The 15043-nt window shown below is 51.6% G+C and overlaps 1 protein-coding gene across 1 annotated transcript; it reads right to left on the bottom strand.

The window, feature by feature from the left end:
• Positions 1-2359: 2359 nt before the first annotated feature.
• On the bottom strand, positions 2360-13011 carry TMEM171 (transmembrane protein 171). Its single transcript, XM_081088607.1, has 4 exons — positions 12098-13011; positions 8901-9607; positions 4951-5092; positions 2360-2640 (listed from the first exon to the last, which is right to left on the bottom strand). The coding sequence occupies exons 2-4, from the start codon at positions 9538-9540 to the stop codon at positions 2445-2447; spliced, it is 978 nt and encodes a 325-aa protein (XP_080944733.1). The 5' UTR covers positions 9541-9607; positions 12098-13011; the 3' UTR covers positions 2360-2444.
• Between the last annotated feature and the right edge of the window lie 2032 nt (positions 13012-15043).

The raw sequence follows: 15043 nt of genomic DNA, 5'->3' as shown, positions 1-15043 counted from the left end.
AAATGTCCAATTTAGGACTGGATGGGCACTGCTGGGGCAGGCTGCTGGCCTGATTTATTGCGGCGGCGATTCCCATGAGAGCAGTCATTACTTCAGCTCAACTGCTGGAGCAGTAAGGCCCTGAAGTTCTGCTTCCAGGCACCTCCATGCTGGATAATACTGATTTCAATGGGGATGTGGCATGTGTAAAAGGCATAAAAAGTTCACACTTTTGCTACATCAAATTTTGTTACCCAAAATGCTAAGTTACTACCGATTTCATATTTTAAAAATCAGTTTCTCGCCCTACCTGGTTTGGCACAGTGGATGGAGTGTCGGCCTGCGGACTGAAGGCTCCCGGGTTTGATTCCAGGCAGGGGCACATGCCCAAGTTTTGGGCTCAATCCCCAGCAGGGGGCGTGCAGGAGACAGCCAATTGATGATTCTCATCATTGATGTTTCTATCTCTCTCTCCCTCTCCCTTCCTCTCTGAAATCAATATATATATATATATATTTAAATCAGTTTCTCCAAGGCAGAACTGCTAATACTTAGAGATTATTTCTTAAGCTTTATGTAATCTAGAATTAAATACATGTTTTTATCATTGCACCCAACTATACAAAAGTCTGTGTTCAGCAGCAGCCTTACGAGAACAAAAGTGGGTCCAGACAGCTTGGCACCGGGCTGTGATAATACAGAAAGGCACATCCTGCCCCACCTCTCCAGGGACTCTTGCTCCCACAGTACCCTGAGAAATGTTTTTCTTAAAGTGTCACTTCACTGTAAGGAGGCGTCAGGATGTCGGCATACTGGTAACTGCCCAGTGTAAATTATTACCCTGATTACTGTCTTTCTAAATGAGGGAAAGAAAAAAAAGGAATAGAAAGAGGAGGCGGAAGGAGAGGAAGAGAAAGGGAAAGATAAGGAAGAAGAAATAATAACGAAATTAGGAGAGCAATCTGGTTTCTTGGCCCCAGAAGCAATTAACACTGGAGGCGGAATGGACGGAGCTGAACATTAACACCCACTCTGGTTGGCCTTTGCACAGGGTCCTGACGCGTGCGCCTGGCTTTCAGAAACCACCTAGCTGGGTTCAAGCCCCACCTCTCCATTTATAAGCATTGTGACCTTGGGTGAGTCAATTAGCTTCTCTGAGGCTTTTCTTCTTCATCTAATAGGAATGATCCCACCAAGCCCTTGGAATAGAGGCCTAAGTGAGAGAACCTGCTTACATGTCTGTGCCGGCTAGAGGCACTTCGCCTCTCCCGGGGTGTGACGCCCTAACAGCTTAACCTGTGTGAGTCACCCCAAGATGTGCTCTGTGGTATGCAAATTATTTTGAGCTAAAGGCAATCAAAACACTTCAAGAGAAACTTCTGCCCTTCTCTCTTTTTAACTGCCTAGATTACAAGAACTTGAATTAGGGGCCTTGCCCATAATAAGAAATTATCAGAGATAATTTTATCTACCTACTAGGGGCCCAGTGCATGAATATATGCACCTTGAAAGGAACTGTGGGCCACAAGGCTGCAGTGGGCACAGGGGCAGGTCTTGGTCCATCCTCCACGCCCCTGCCTGGCCCCTCCTGCTGCTGCCCCTGATCCCGTCAGCCGGCAGCCCCACTCCCACCGCTGCTGCTCCCATGTGCTGATGGCGCTGGCCCCACTCACACCCGCTGATGGTGCAGAGCCATTGGGGCCAGCGCCAGCAGTGGGTGTGAGAGGCCACTGCTCCCCCGATCACCCTTCAGGAGCAGGGGGAGGTGGAGAAGCCCTCAGGGGCGATCATGGCCGGCAGCCACTGCTCACACTCACTGATGGTGCCAAGTGATCGGGACTGGTGCCGGAGCTGGCAGCGGGTTTGAGTGGGGCCAGCGCTAGCAGCAGGTGCAAGCACCGAGTGGGACCGTGGTCACAGGAGCAAAGAATTTTCAGTAACCACCAGAGGCTTGCCCTGATGACAGCAACCAGCACCCCGCCTTGGTCTGGCGTCCCCACTCACCTGCTCCAGCATCCCCCCATGGTCAACGCCCTCCATGTTCTGCACTCTGCTGCCTGCTGCCGACGCCTGCCATGTTCTGCATGTGCCCCCTGGTGGTCAGTGCACAACATAGCAACCGGTTTTTTGGTTGTTCCACCATTCAGTCTTTTCGCATATTAGGGATTTATATATATAGATAGGGCAGGGCAAATTACTAATTATTGAACATCTGCTCTTCTTCTCATCCTGCAATGACCTCTGAAGCCCCCAAAGTGCCTTACCCCATCCTAGCTCAGAATGTCATATATGCCTCATTTTAACTTTCTGTCCCTGGCCCTATCATGTATGTGAAGGTTTGTCACTGCTGTTGACGCTGCACCAGGGAAATCAGAACATAGGCAATGCTATTGTGCTTTTTATTAAAAAACAAATTAAATAAAATAGTGATCGGTTCTATATAAAATTGAACCAGAGTCACTAGTTCACGGTGGGGAAGGCTGAGAGGGAGACAAGGATGAGGCTGCAGCAGATTCTTTCTCTTCGTATCTGGGAGGCAATTCAGACGAGAGATGTGGCGTTTGGGAGGTCTCAGAGGACGAAGGAGTCCCCGAAATGGTGTAGATGGATACACGCTCTCTCTCAGGGGCTGTGCCTTGGCCCTCAGGAGCTGGGGTCCTGCTGAAAAGAGAGAGAGAACATGAAAGGGAGGAGAAGGTTCTTTTCAATGTGCAAGGACGTAAGGAGTCATTTTTTCACATTCTATTCTATTATTTATAGACTAGAGGCCCAGTGCATGAAATTCCTGCATGGGTAGGGTCCCTAGGCCTGTCTGGCGATCAGGGCCAATCAGGGCCTTCTAGCTGCCAGCCGGGGCCTCCCTTCCCTGGCTGCTGGCTGCCGCCGGCTGGGGCCTTCCTTCATTCTGCACCGCCCCCTGGTGGTCAGCACAGTTCATAGCAAGTGATCAAACTCCCGGTCTCCTGGTCGAACTCCCAAAGGGACACTTTGCATATCAGCCTTTTATATATATAGATATGTTTTCATTCCTTGCCCCTTACTTTCCTTAGAGCTGATGGTAACATTAGGACAGTCTCACTCCTGTTGTCATTTCCTTTGTCATTGAAAAGACCTGGAGCACAATGTACAGGTGCCGTCCCCCAAAGAGCACACACACAGTTACTGTTCTCTGCTGCTGTGTCTTCTGAGGCAGCTAACGTAAGGTGGGCAGCAAACAGAAAATTAAATCACTGGGCCAAAAACGTGAGGGAGGCAGGAAGGCATAGTCATTAATGGAGTGAGCGTTAGCACCAGGCAGACCTCATCTGAATTTCCAGTCTGCTGCTTTCTAGCTGTGTGACGGCTACGCCTCGGCTCCTCGTATGCAAAACGGGGATAACAGTGCAGACCTCCTGAGACTGTGAGAATTATACGGGGTAATGCAAGAAAAGCCTGACTGGCACACAGAAATCATCACAGCAGCAGGAGTCGTTTTTTGTGTGTGTTTTTTTTAAAGTTAATAGACATTTACTTTGGGGCTTGGAGAAGTTCATCACTGGAGAAAAGAGTAGAAAAAGTCACTAACAGAATTCTACAAATGTCCAGCCCCTAACCGCCCCTTCATCCGAGCAGGGCAGTTTCTACATTCGTCTCTGGTCAGCTCTCCAGCTCACCGCCCCGTCTGCGGCACAAGAACAAGTGCTTCAGAAGGTGAGTGACCAGCCCAGGCAGCACCCATCCCCGCTGGCTCTCAGCGACTCTCGTGTCCTGCTTCCCACTGCTTTCAAAAATGCACGTCTCCATGTCTCAGAAGTCAGCTGTCACTGATCTGCTCGCCCACTCACCCTGCCCTGTAAAACCTTCTGGCAGCGAAGATTTCACCTCCTACATCCTGGTCACCCATTCAGAAGGTACCAGAGCCTTTGCCAGCACTGCTCCTGCCTGGCACTTCCCAGGACTCCTTCCTGTAACGCCTGGCGCCATGGATCCTCAGCAGGTCATTAAGCCACTGCTCTCCTGCCTCAGCAACCTCTTCCAGTTCCACTCCTCTGTCCAGGCCTAGCCTCTCAGTCTACCTGCCCCTCTACCACAAGCCTGTGCACCATCTTCCCCCACTTACCCTGCGCTCAGTCCCACCTCCTCCTCTGCCAGGGACATCCACTGTCCCTGTCACTCCCCTTACATGACAATCTGCTCCTCCTCACTGTCTTCTCCATCCTCCCCCATCCCCCCACTCACCGCACAGTCTGGCTCCTGGTACCTCAGCCTGTCCATGAGACTCAGCGCCCACCGGTCTGGCCACGGCCAGCCTTTCCCGTTGTGAACTGTGCTAACCAACGGCTCGGAGCCCATCGCTCTGACTCCAAAACCTTCAACTGCTTTGCTCTGCCTAAAGGAAAAGCCCTTCGATTTCTGCTCATCCCCCATGTGCACGCCTCTTAATTTGTGGCACATGGGGGATGTTCTTTGTCTCTTCAGTTAACCTGAGAGGCTCTGAGGCCCGGGAAACAACCTAATATTAAAGGGAAAATGCAGCTTGGTCAGGTCAGGGTGCAGTGACTTTAGCCGGTCACTCAAGGATGTCCACCAGTTACTAACACCCTCTGTACCTCCTGGAGGTGCCCTGGGACCCCCACTTCCTACAATCTAAAGCAGCAAGCAGGGGCCTCCCGAGCCCGGCTCAGTTTGGCGGACGGGTTGTTAAACATCGTGAGGGTCGCCCCTGCTAGGAGCACAGAAAGATGGCTGGAGAAGGCTCCACATTAACCAGGCACAACCACTTTTATAATTGTTAACTTATGTGCTGCCCAAAGTTTCCTGAAAGGTACTGTTAACATTAGGCAATAATTCTGACATAACGTCAGCAAGGAAAGATACACTCTGGTGTTTACTCCTCCTCTACTGCAGCCTTCCAGCTCATCTGGCCCAACATGAGGTACAGGCCTGCAGCGATGAAGATGCTTCTCCTGGAGTTCAAAGGCAAAGTCTTACCCGTAGTTAAAAATGCTGTAATACGAAGGCGGACTTTCATTTGGAAGCAAACTGTCTGCTCCAGGACTTCTGGTCACGGCAGAAGCTGAAGACTCAGGAAAGTAAGGAGGCGGAGGGGGCGGGAATATGATCACAGCATCACCTAAGGAGACACACAATGTTTTGTTGAAGATGGATAAGCAATAAGTGCAAACAAATTAGCAAGCGCAGAATAAACTGAGTACGGATTTGGCTCATCTACAGAAATAGTCACAACCCCTATGCCAACTACAGAATCAAAAAGTGGTTTGATCAAATTTAGAGACAGAAGGTAGAGGTTGCCAGGGGCTGGGGGCAGGGGGAGATGGAGTTAGTGTTTAATGGGTGCCAAGTTTCTGTTTGGGATGAGGAGAAACTTCTGGAAATTGAGAGTGGTGACAGTTGTACAACATTGTGAAATGTACTCAATGCCACCATACGCTTAAAAACGGTCAACATGGTAAAATTTATATTATATATGTTTTACCACAATTTTTAAAAAAAATAGTAGGCCTTTCTCATTGCAAGTCTGAGCTAAAGCATTTCAGTGAAGCATTTTCTAACCGTGTGCCTCCCTTGGGATGTGTACAGCTTTAAAGTTTTTCTTGTTTTTAACTTACAATTTGTTTTCTTTTCTTTTTGTTTTATTGATTTCAGAGAGGAAGGGAGTGGGGGAGAGAGAGAGAAACATCAATGATGAGAGAGAATCATCAATCGGCTGCCTCCTGCACGCTCCCCACCTGGAATCAAGCCCAAAACGTAGGCATGTGCCTTGACTGGGAATCGAACCATGACCTCCTGGCTCATAGGTCGACACTCAACCACTAAACCACACCAGCTGGGCTTAACTTACATTTTTAATTCATCAAAAGTTAGTGTTGGATCAAGTGCCTTGTTCCTCAAATGCAGTTTCACCTCTGAACAGATTAGCTACCCTACATCCCATCTATTAGCTGTGGTTTATGCTCTTGTAGAGTCTTTACCTGCCAATATTTCACCAAGCTTCACAAAACAAATTCAAACTTTGCAGCATTTCTAGCCAGGCACCTGTGTTTTGGGGAGGAGCACCGAGGGACCAGATGCAAGCTCTGAATGGCTTCCTCTCTGTGGACGGAGCCGGGTTTGTGCTGGGCAGCAGATCTGATGCTTGCCTAGCTAAGGACAGGATTCTTTAGAGCCCCCGGGTCCCATTTGCCAGTTACCAACCCAGCATGGCCCTGACCAAGTTACTGAACCCCTCTAGGCCTCAGCTGCCACATCTGCCAATTGTAGGCCATCACTGAACCTGCCTCGGGGCAGGCAGGAGAAGTGGATCACGGGCAGCCATTAAAACAGTGCTGGGCAAAGAGCACACCCTCTCAGCTGCCCCACGCCCTCACAGCTGCTTTCTTCACCCTCCGCCAGCATGTGGCACTTATTTGCATGTCTGGAGAAACACTCCCAACTGGCAGTCCTGGCCAATGGCTCCACTCTGCCCCTTGGGCGTGAACTCCGCCGCTCCTAGCTGTTGGAGCTTACCTTGCTAATCTAAATTGATAAAGCATAGTGCTTGGCTTTTCATTTTCTTCAGGGTAGGTCAGAGGAAGTAAGGTTAAGTGTTCGCTTTAATTACACATTGTAGGACATAGGACTTGGGAATAAGCCTCTAACGCAGGCCACTCACCTATCAAACATCAGACACAAACAAGGAAATGTGCAAAGTCAACAGTTATCTCTGGGCTTGTCCATCTGCCAGTCAGCTCCCAGCCTCCCACACTCACCATCTGCTCTCAACAGGAAAAAAGTCGCCCCCAACCCCCCGGGGCTTCCCTGTCACTAGGCCCTGCAGGGCTTGGTGTCTTCCATGACTTGGCATCATACCCGTCAGGGAGGGCTGTCTCCCATGCCTGCCGCGTGCCCAGGTCCAGCACTGAGTATGTTCACAGAGAGGACACCATTGGTTTATCTACCAGCGGGTGTAGGGGGAACAGCTGAATTCTGGGACTGAGCCAAGAACTGCCTCTTATCACCCCAGTTTCCCTCATTAGGCAGAACTGACCATTAGAGACAATGTCCAGAGTCTTATCAATTGTACTAAAAGTCTTGATTTCTAAAAATTGAAACCCCATGCCATAATATAAAGGAGAGAAAAACAAGGAGTTAGGGTGCCCGATTTTCACAGGCTTGATGGGATTTAAAGGGTTAAGTAGAAAAGATTTTAAGATTTTAAACTATGCAGTGCCGACAGCAGGACAGAACTGCCCAGGGGTTAGAGCCCTGCTACCACTGCCCGCCACATTCCAGGACAGAGGCTGCCCCCAAACTCTCCTGGTAGCAAATCCAAAGGGCACACCTCAAAATGTCCCCCCAGCTAAGTGAACACTGAGCATCCCATGAGGGTGTTCACGTGGGCCCCACTGTGCTCCCCGAAAGGACTGAGACCGTCTATACCGGGTGAGCCCTTTTGTCATGTGACAACTACCCAGAACACCAGGTGAAGACAGAACCAGCAGAAACACAACTCCAGCCCGTGCCCTGGGGAAGGTGCGATGCCAGGGCCATAGTACATGAGTGCCCACCCGCCTGGGTTTGGATCCTGGCTCTGCCGCTTGCTACTTTGCGACCTTGAGCAAATTACTTAACATCCCTGGGTCTCCGTTTCTTCATCTCTCACATGGAGATACTAAGAGTACCTGCCTCAGTTGGTCCTTGGGGAAGTGAAGGAATTTCACACAATAGGCCCTTGAAGAACATTAAGATGCGTGTTTAGCACAGGAGTAAACTTGACATATGTGTTAGCTGTTATTAATAGATAACTAGTATTTGTGTCGTCACCATAGTATATAAATACACAATGAAATAAGCTGGGAGCATCAACCCTGGCTCAATGCGAGGATTGTCTGTAAGTCCATCTGCCCTTCCTCTCTGAGGCTGGTGCCCTGCAGGGCCCGCAGCCCGGGGACCGCCCAGTCTCTGCTGGGCGCACTGCTGGCTCTGTAGACAGCCCCGGACGCAAGGAGCCTCGCACTCGCCACTCTCCTCCTCTGTTCCCTCCATGGCTTCTGCTCTGCGGTTTTCCTTGCCTAGCCTTTTAGAGGCCAAGGATGTGGCTTCAGAGCTTTCTAAAGGAGACTGGGGGGAAACCGCAGTACAGTAATTTGCAAAAACGAGTAGCAATAGGGTTTTTTCTTGGTTGTGTGAAGCTGAGGCCAAAGTTACTGACATTGTTCTTGGGGGTGGAGGGAGGGTGACTCTGGGAAATGGTAATCCATCTATTCAGCAGCACCCAAGGGACCCAAAAGGAATTCCTAGGCATTCCATGGGGGAAAGGAGGGACAGGTGTTGCCACATTTCATCTTCATTTATGCCACTGCTTCCCAACTTTGCCCTAATCCTGAAGTTACAGAAAATAAAGAACAATGCAGAAAACAGGAGGCCCCTCAAAACATAGAAGACCGGAGGACTGGGGACAGACTCAGAATCCTGGAAAGTTAGTGCTGGAAGGAATCTTAGAAACGCTCACGTTATGGATATATAAATGGGATGCGAACTCATGCGTCCAGCAAGGCGAAGTGCCACAGGTTTTAGTGTGAGAATAACAGGGGGAGGAGGGCCGCTTGGCCGGTCCCTAAGGTGAGAGAGGACTTGCAGGCTGTCCTTGAGATCCTTTCCACTTTCCTCTAAATTTGCTCTGTGGCATTACTCAAGGTTACCACTTAATGTCCCAAAGCATTTGCTAAATAATATGGAATTCCTGGGGCAAATGATGTATACAAGGACTTCTATGGGGCCTACCATAGCAGCAGAACTGTGTGTGTGTGTGAGAGAGAGAGAGAGAGAGACAGAGAGAGAGAGAGAGAGAGAGAGAGAGAGAGATATCCTAGGCCAGGCCCAGGGAAGCCTTGATGAACAGCCACTGTGATGTGAGCACGCACAGGAATGAAGCCACGCACCTACAGTGACCTGCACAGGCTCCGTGTTCTGGGTCTGTCTCTCTTCGCTTTCAGAGGCATTCTGGCCCTCCTCGTTCAAGTTGTTTCTCTTCTTAACATGGGCGACCACGAAGAAACACAGTCCCATGAGCACAATCAAGGGTCCCATGATCTGCAGGGACAGGAATCCACAGATCTGGGGCTCCTCGTCGGCAGTGTCTGTCTCATTCAGTGGTTCCTGCTCCCAGTCTGAGCCACAGCCAGGGACCCAAATGCCCAATATGCTGATGAGCATGCCGCTGGTCAAGAACAGAAATCCAAAGATGAGGCACTGGGCAAACTGGCGGCTCTCTCCGCAGATGAAGGGCCGGTCGGGGTCCGTCCGGTTGCCCCGACGGCGCCCCTGCCGGAACTGAAGGAGTGCCCGGGAGCGGGCCAGGATCATGGCCCCGAGCCCAACTGCGGCACACGCGGGCCCAGCGACCTTCAGCACCAGGCTGCAGTCTGGGTGGGGTTTGTATTGGCATGCCTGGAACCCAAAGATGGAGAGCAGGACCCCCACAAACAGCAGGATGGCACCAAAGACGAAAAGGAAGAAGATGAGCATGCTGACGTGCCTGTCTCGCTGGACCCCATCTGGCTCCGCTGCTGCAGGAGACATGGCCAGGGGGGCCCCTCCCCGGAGAGGGGTGGGCAGTGTTTCCTTCCCTCCAGTGGCTTCAGCAGCCCTGCAAACAGAACCACACACCGAATTAAAGCGGGCACAGGTGTCCCTCACCCCCCCTGTTCTTTTGCTGGCCATTTCAGAAGTCACACCAAGATGAACTCATGGGGAATAGAAGTTCACCCCACTGCTACACTGGTGTAGAACAAAGAGTTGGTTTATGAGTCAGAAGGACGGGCATTCAGAAACTCCTGAATATTTAATTTTATGAAGATATTCAAGAAGAAGAAATGCAATTACCATGCACCTAAGAGTATCTTAAAAAAAAAACAAAAAACAAACAGACAAAAAAAAACTCCTTATGGGGATGTACAGCATAGGGAATATAGTCAATAATATTATAATAACCATGTGTGATGTAGGGGGGGTACTAGACTTATCGGGGGTCACTTCATAAGCTATTTAAATGTCTATGCTGTACACTTGAAACTAATATAATATTGAATATCAACTGTAATTAAAATTTTTTTTAATTTTAATAAAATTTTTTAAAACCCATATAGCAAAAGTAACTGGGTGTGGCTTTTCCTGTTCTGAGTCTTACAAACTCACTCACCCAGGCAAACAAACAATGGTAAGTGAGGGAAGAACCACAGGGATTATTGTTGATTTACAGACATCCCACATTTCATCACAGCTGCTCTGAGCATTTCCACGCCGGTAAATTTTGGTTTGGTCACTAACTTTCCATTTCCTGTTTTAGACCCGCAGCAACTTTCCATTCCGTGCTTCATGCTAAGGCTGCATCTCCAGGACAGCCAAGTTCAGCAGTGTCAATGGACTGGGAAGGCAGTGCAGGAACGCAGCGAGTTTGGTGGGTATTAAGTTAATCCTGTCAAAATGTGATGCTTGAGTTCTCACTCAGGGCCTTCCTGGGCCTGAAATCTGGTGGCCTGGCTGCGTGGGCCTGGGATGAACCCAGGGAGCGTGGCACAGCCGGGGGGCGGGGTGGAGCCCTGTCTCACAGGTGGCCGGGCAGCCTGGCGCTCACCCTCCTTCATGGTGCCACCCACTTCCACAAAGAGGTTTAGGCTGTTAAAAATAAGCAGCTGATAAAATCACCAGTTAAGCAGCAATAGGACCTGACTTGGAAAGAAGAGTACAAGTGAGTCAAGTGGGAACGCACTTTCGCCAAGATCACCCCAGCCCTGCGCTTCAAGGGTATCGCGGATTGAGTATCCGGAGCAGTGGTTGAAGGGTGGACTGGTTTACGCAGGCTGACTGCTACCCAGTTATCTTGTTTGCTCTAGTGAATGGGATATTCAAGTCCGGGCGCTGGGAAGGACAACCCGAGGGTGAAGACTGTCCTCACTGCTCAAGGGAAGAAAAGCTTTTAAAGTAGCTGTGCCACCTGCATCCGTGGTCACACGAAGGCGCTCAAGCCCGAGGCTCTGAAGCCAAGGCCATCTTGACAATCATGACCAAGTGGGGTCAGGTCAGGTAAAGAAAGCAAACGGACTGTCTTCCACGAGGAAGTAATTTTCCAGGAAAACTATGATAGAATCAAAAGGAAGCTGAAGGAAGAAGGCGATGTATGTTTTCGTTGTTAGACTTGGAAGAACTGTTTATGACGATGCAGTTCAGCTGAGACAAAGACGTAAAGTATTGCACTATTTTTTTTAAAATTTCTGAATCATGTAATCCCTTTTGCTGGTCCCAGAGATGAGGGTGCGTCTCTGCTACAAAGTCCTATCAGGAATTCACTGTATTCCTGACACCTTCAAATTTGGAGTGAGTGACAAGCTTCAACCGTATAGCAGTGGTTCTCAACCTTCCTAATGCCACGACCCTTTAATACAGTTCCTCATGTTGTGGTGACCCCCAATTTCATTGTTACAAATTGAACATAATTAAAGCATAGTGATTAATCACAAAACAATATATAATTATATATGTGTTTTCCGATGGTCTTAGGCGACCCCTGTGAAAGGGTCATTCGACCCCCAAAGGGGTCGCGACCCACAGGTTGAGAACCGCTGCGACTCTACAGGCAAATTCCCAAACACCAGTGAAGAAAACAGAAGCCCCAAGTGGACTTGTACCCTCTTCCCAGGGCCTAGTGGATCAAGGGCCTGCATCGGTGCTCATCCCTGATGCAGAACAGTGTGTGGGTAGTGGGCCAGTCAGTCTGCCCATTCTCTCTCGCACATGAACCCTCGACCGGACACAGAGATGAATAGACAAGCCTTTCCTAAACACCAACCTACCCCTAATTTCCCACAGCCAAATTCGCCTCCCTCACACTGTCCGTGTTCCAAAGGACATTTCCAGATCAGCAGCGCCTAACTACATCCAACGCTCCGGTGTGTTTGGGGGTCCAGGAGGAGAGGCCAGTGTCTTTTACGGGAAAAGCTCCGTGGGTTTTAGGGAGCCTGAGTGCGCGTCTCCCCGGGAAAGGTTAGTGCGGGATCCTCGGCGCTGGCGCCGCTCTGCGCACCCAGCCTCGGCGCAAAGCCTGGGGCGCGAGAGGCGCGGCCGGGCCGGAGCCGCTTACCTGCGACTTGGTCCTGCGGGCGCGCTGTCTGCCCCGGGCGCTGCTCCGAGCCCGGCTCTGCCTCGGGTGGGCGCTCGGCGGGGCCGCACCGCACACTCCCACCTGCGGGTCCAGGCGCGGAGGGCGGGCCGCCACTGTATTTACTGGAGGAGGCGGTGCCAGGAGGCGCGGCGGCCGGGCGGCGGGCAGGGCAGGGCGGACTGGCGGGAGCTGGCTGCCACCGGGTGCTCCCTCCGGGGCGGAAGGCGCCCAGGCCTGGGAATGCAGAGCGAGGGTCCGCCAGCCCTGGCCGCTCCCGCGCCCGTGACCGTGGGCACGAGGGATCCGAGAAAAACCCCTCGGGGAGTCGGGGCGGCGAGTGGAGGGTCTCCTCCTGGCAGGCCGAGCGGCGCTGCGCCAGCCGAGATCCCGCAGCGGGAAGGGAGCGCGTTTCCTTCGGGGCTGGGTTCCAGGGTTCGGGGAGGAGGCGTGAGAAAGGGAAGCGTCTTCCCCCACCCGCGTGGGCGCCGCGTGGGGTCCCCGCCTTCCCGCCGCTGCGCCCTCCACCACCGCGCGGCTTGGGGAGGGTCCGCCCAGTGTCCTGCCGTTCGGCAAGCTTTGCCTTTGGGTCACGGGAGCAAGTCCGGGAGCCAGTCCTCGCTGAGACCTCCCCGACGAACAGGCTATGGAGGTGCCAGCTCACAGAGACCGCGCGCCATTAGAAGGTGAGGCCGGGGTCCTCCTGGCCGAGGCGGTCAGACGTGAGGTCCTCGCTCCCAGCCTGGAGCGGGCCCCTGGCGGTCTCCGTGCCCTTCCTCTCCCAGGTGTGCTCACAGCCCGCCTGGGCCCCGGAGCCCCCTTCCCAGTTCCCAATCGCTAATGACCTGCTGGAATTAAACTGGTAACTTTCCCTGCCCTTGAACCTGAAGTTTCAGGATGGGTTTGCTAATCCCCGTGCTATTTGTAACCTGCCCCGCGCCACGTGACTCGGATTCAGCGGTGCCAGTTTCCACCCCAGAGGTCAGGGCGCTGGGGAAGGTGAGTAAAGGGCTCAGCCCGGTCTCCAGGAGCCCTGGGGACTTCCCCATCCCGTCCCCGCTTCTCCCCAGCTCCCCGTCCACTTGGCCCGACACCCAGTCACAGGTTCGCACCAGTTGCATTAACCTTTTGAAAGTACAAACACCTAGCAGACCTAACATAGCAAGTTGTACCCAGTAGTTCTCACTGAGGGTCAAGAATGTTACAGAGGTGAGGAGAGTCTCCAGGAAGGGGTCAGAGGGAGGCAAAGAGGGACGCTGTTAGCTGGGCTCTGAGGCCTGGATCTCTGGGTGGTAAGAGGAGGCTTTCCCAGGGAGGCATCGGGACAAGTGACAGCGTTGCAATGTGCTGGGGGCACTTGCCTCAGGGGCCAACGGGGGCCTTTCCCACAGCTGCGTGCTCTGGCCTCTGCAAATCTCTGCCCTGAGGGAAGAACATTGGCTATGACTAGTGAAGGATCCTAACCTCCTGACCCCGTGCACCTGCCAGGTTCCGTGTTCCCGCTTTACCTGCAGCCTGTGGCTCGTTACAGGCCTCAGAGAAGGTTGGAGCCCGAAGGCAGCAGGTGAACTAAAACAGCCGTTTTTCATCCGAGAAAACTGAGACCTAAAGACATAAAGTTAGTCCACAGCTGGTTAATGTGAGCCCCGTGGACTGAGCCTTCATTGGTTCCTGTCACCCATTGTCCACCTGTCACCCAGAGGACACACCATGCCACAAACTCAAAAAAGGGCTTTTTATCACGTGGCTTTTCGATCATTGTAACAATACAGATACTGTAGCCCAAGGACATTGCAGCAATCTGCGTGGAGGGTGGAGATAACTCTGGTCAAAGTCAGGATATCCCCGCTTCGGGAAGGGCCTCAAAGTACACCTGGCTAGCCAGCAGGCAACCAGCCACGGTGACTGCACAGCAGCCGCAGCCCTGGCCCGTCCCCCACGCGGGCCTGCTAACCACTCCTGGTACCAGAGCCTTTCTAGCTCTTCCTTCCTTATGTTTCCCCTCTCCCTCATTTAAAACTCAGTCTCTAGTGGAGTTGTGTGCGGACCTGCAAGGGACCTGTTGATACAGCTGCCCCTCTGGTGCCACATGACTGCGGGCTGGCCACACATGACAGGCTTGAATGTACTGGCATCAAGGACAATCAGATTAGCTTCCACCTGGAGTATCTGCGGCTTGGACTGCTTGTGTCTTCTGGAGCCCGCTTGACTAAATTAAATTCCGGGGAATCCAGTCATGGGTCAAGTAGGAAAGACAGACCCACCAGCCTTCGAGGTGCTTGTCTCGGGAGCAGACCTATTCTTAGGAAAGAGAAGGCATGACCCTGTCACTACCTAATACCAAGAGGCCTTTTCCTGCCTGGGTGGTTGTGAACAAAAGATAAGCCCAGACAAAATCCTTCGAAAAGTAGCCTCAGCACACGCTTTTAAAAATGGGTGAACCTTGAATTCAGGAAGTAAAGACAGAGTTAAGCCAAGGCAAGCATTCATTTATTCACTCAGCAAGTATTTGAGTGCTGACCATGTGCCAATAAACAAAACAGAAAAAATCCTTTGCCCACGTGGAACCTATAATTTAAGAAGGAGAAAGGCAATAAAAGAAACACGTAAGTTACACAAAGTATTAGAAAGCCCAGAGGGCAGCTGGGAGATTTCAGCTGCAATAGGGTGCGTGGTTAAGGAAGGCGGCTCCCAGAAGGTGACATTGCAGCCAAACTTGAAGGGAATGAGGAAGCAAGCATATTGATAAACCGTTATTGCATAACAAATAACCACCGAATTTAGAAGCTTAAAACAACTATGATTTATCCTCTCGGTTCCTGAGGGTCAGAATCTGTGACTATGAACCAAGACAGGGAGGGCTGAGGGCAGGCCAAGTTGGAGGAGGAGGTTTCGGAGTTCAGTCTGGGGCATGCACTAGTAGCTGGG

This window comes from Myotis nattereri, assembly GCF_964212035.1.
Source record: "Myotis nattereri genome assembly, chromosome: 4".
Lineage (NCBI taxonomy): Eukaryota > Metazoa > Chordata > Mammalia > Chiroptera > Vespertilionidae > Myotis > Myotis nattereri.
Note: the sequence above shows the minus strand (reverse complement) of the source record. Positions and strands in the feature narration are given on the sequence as shown.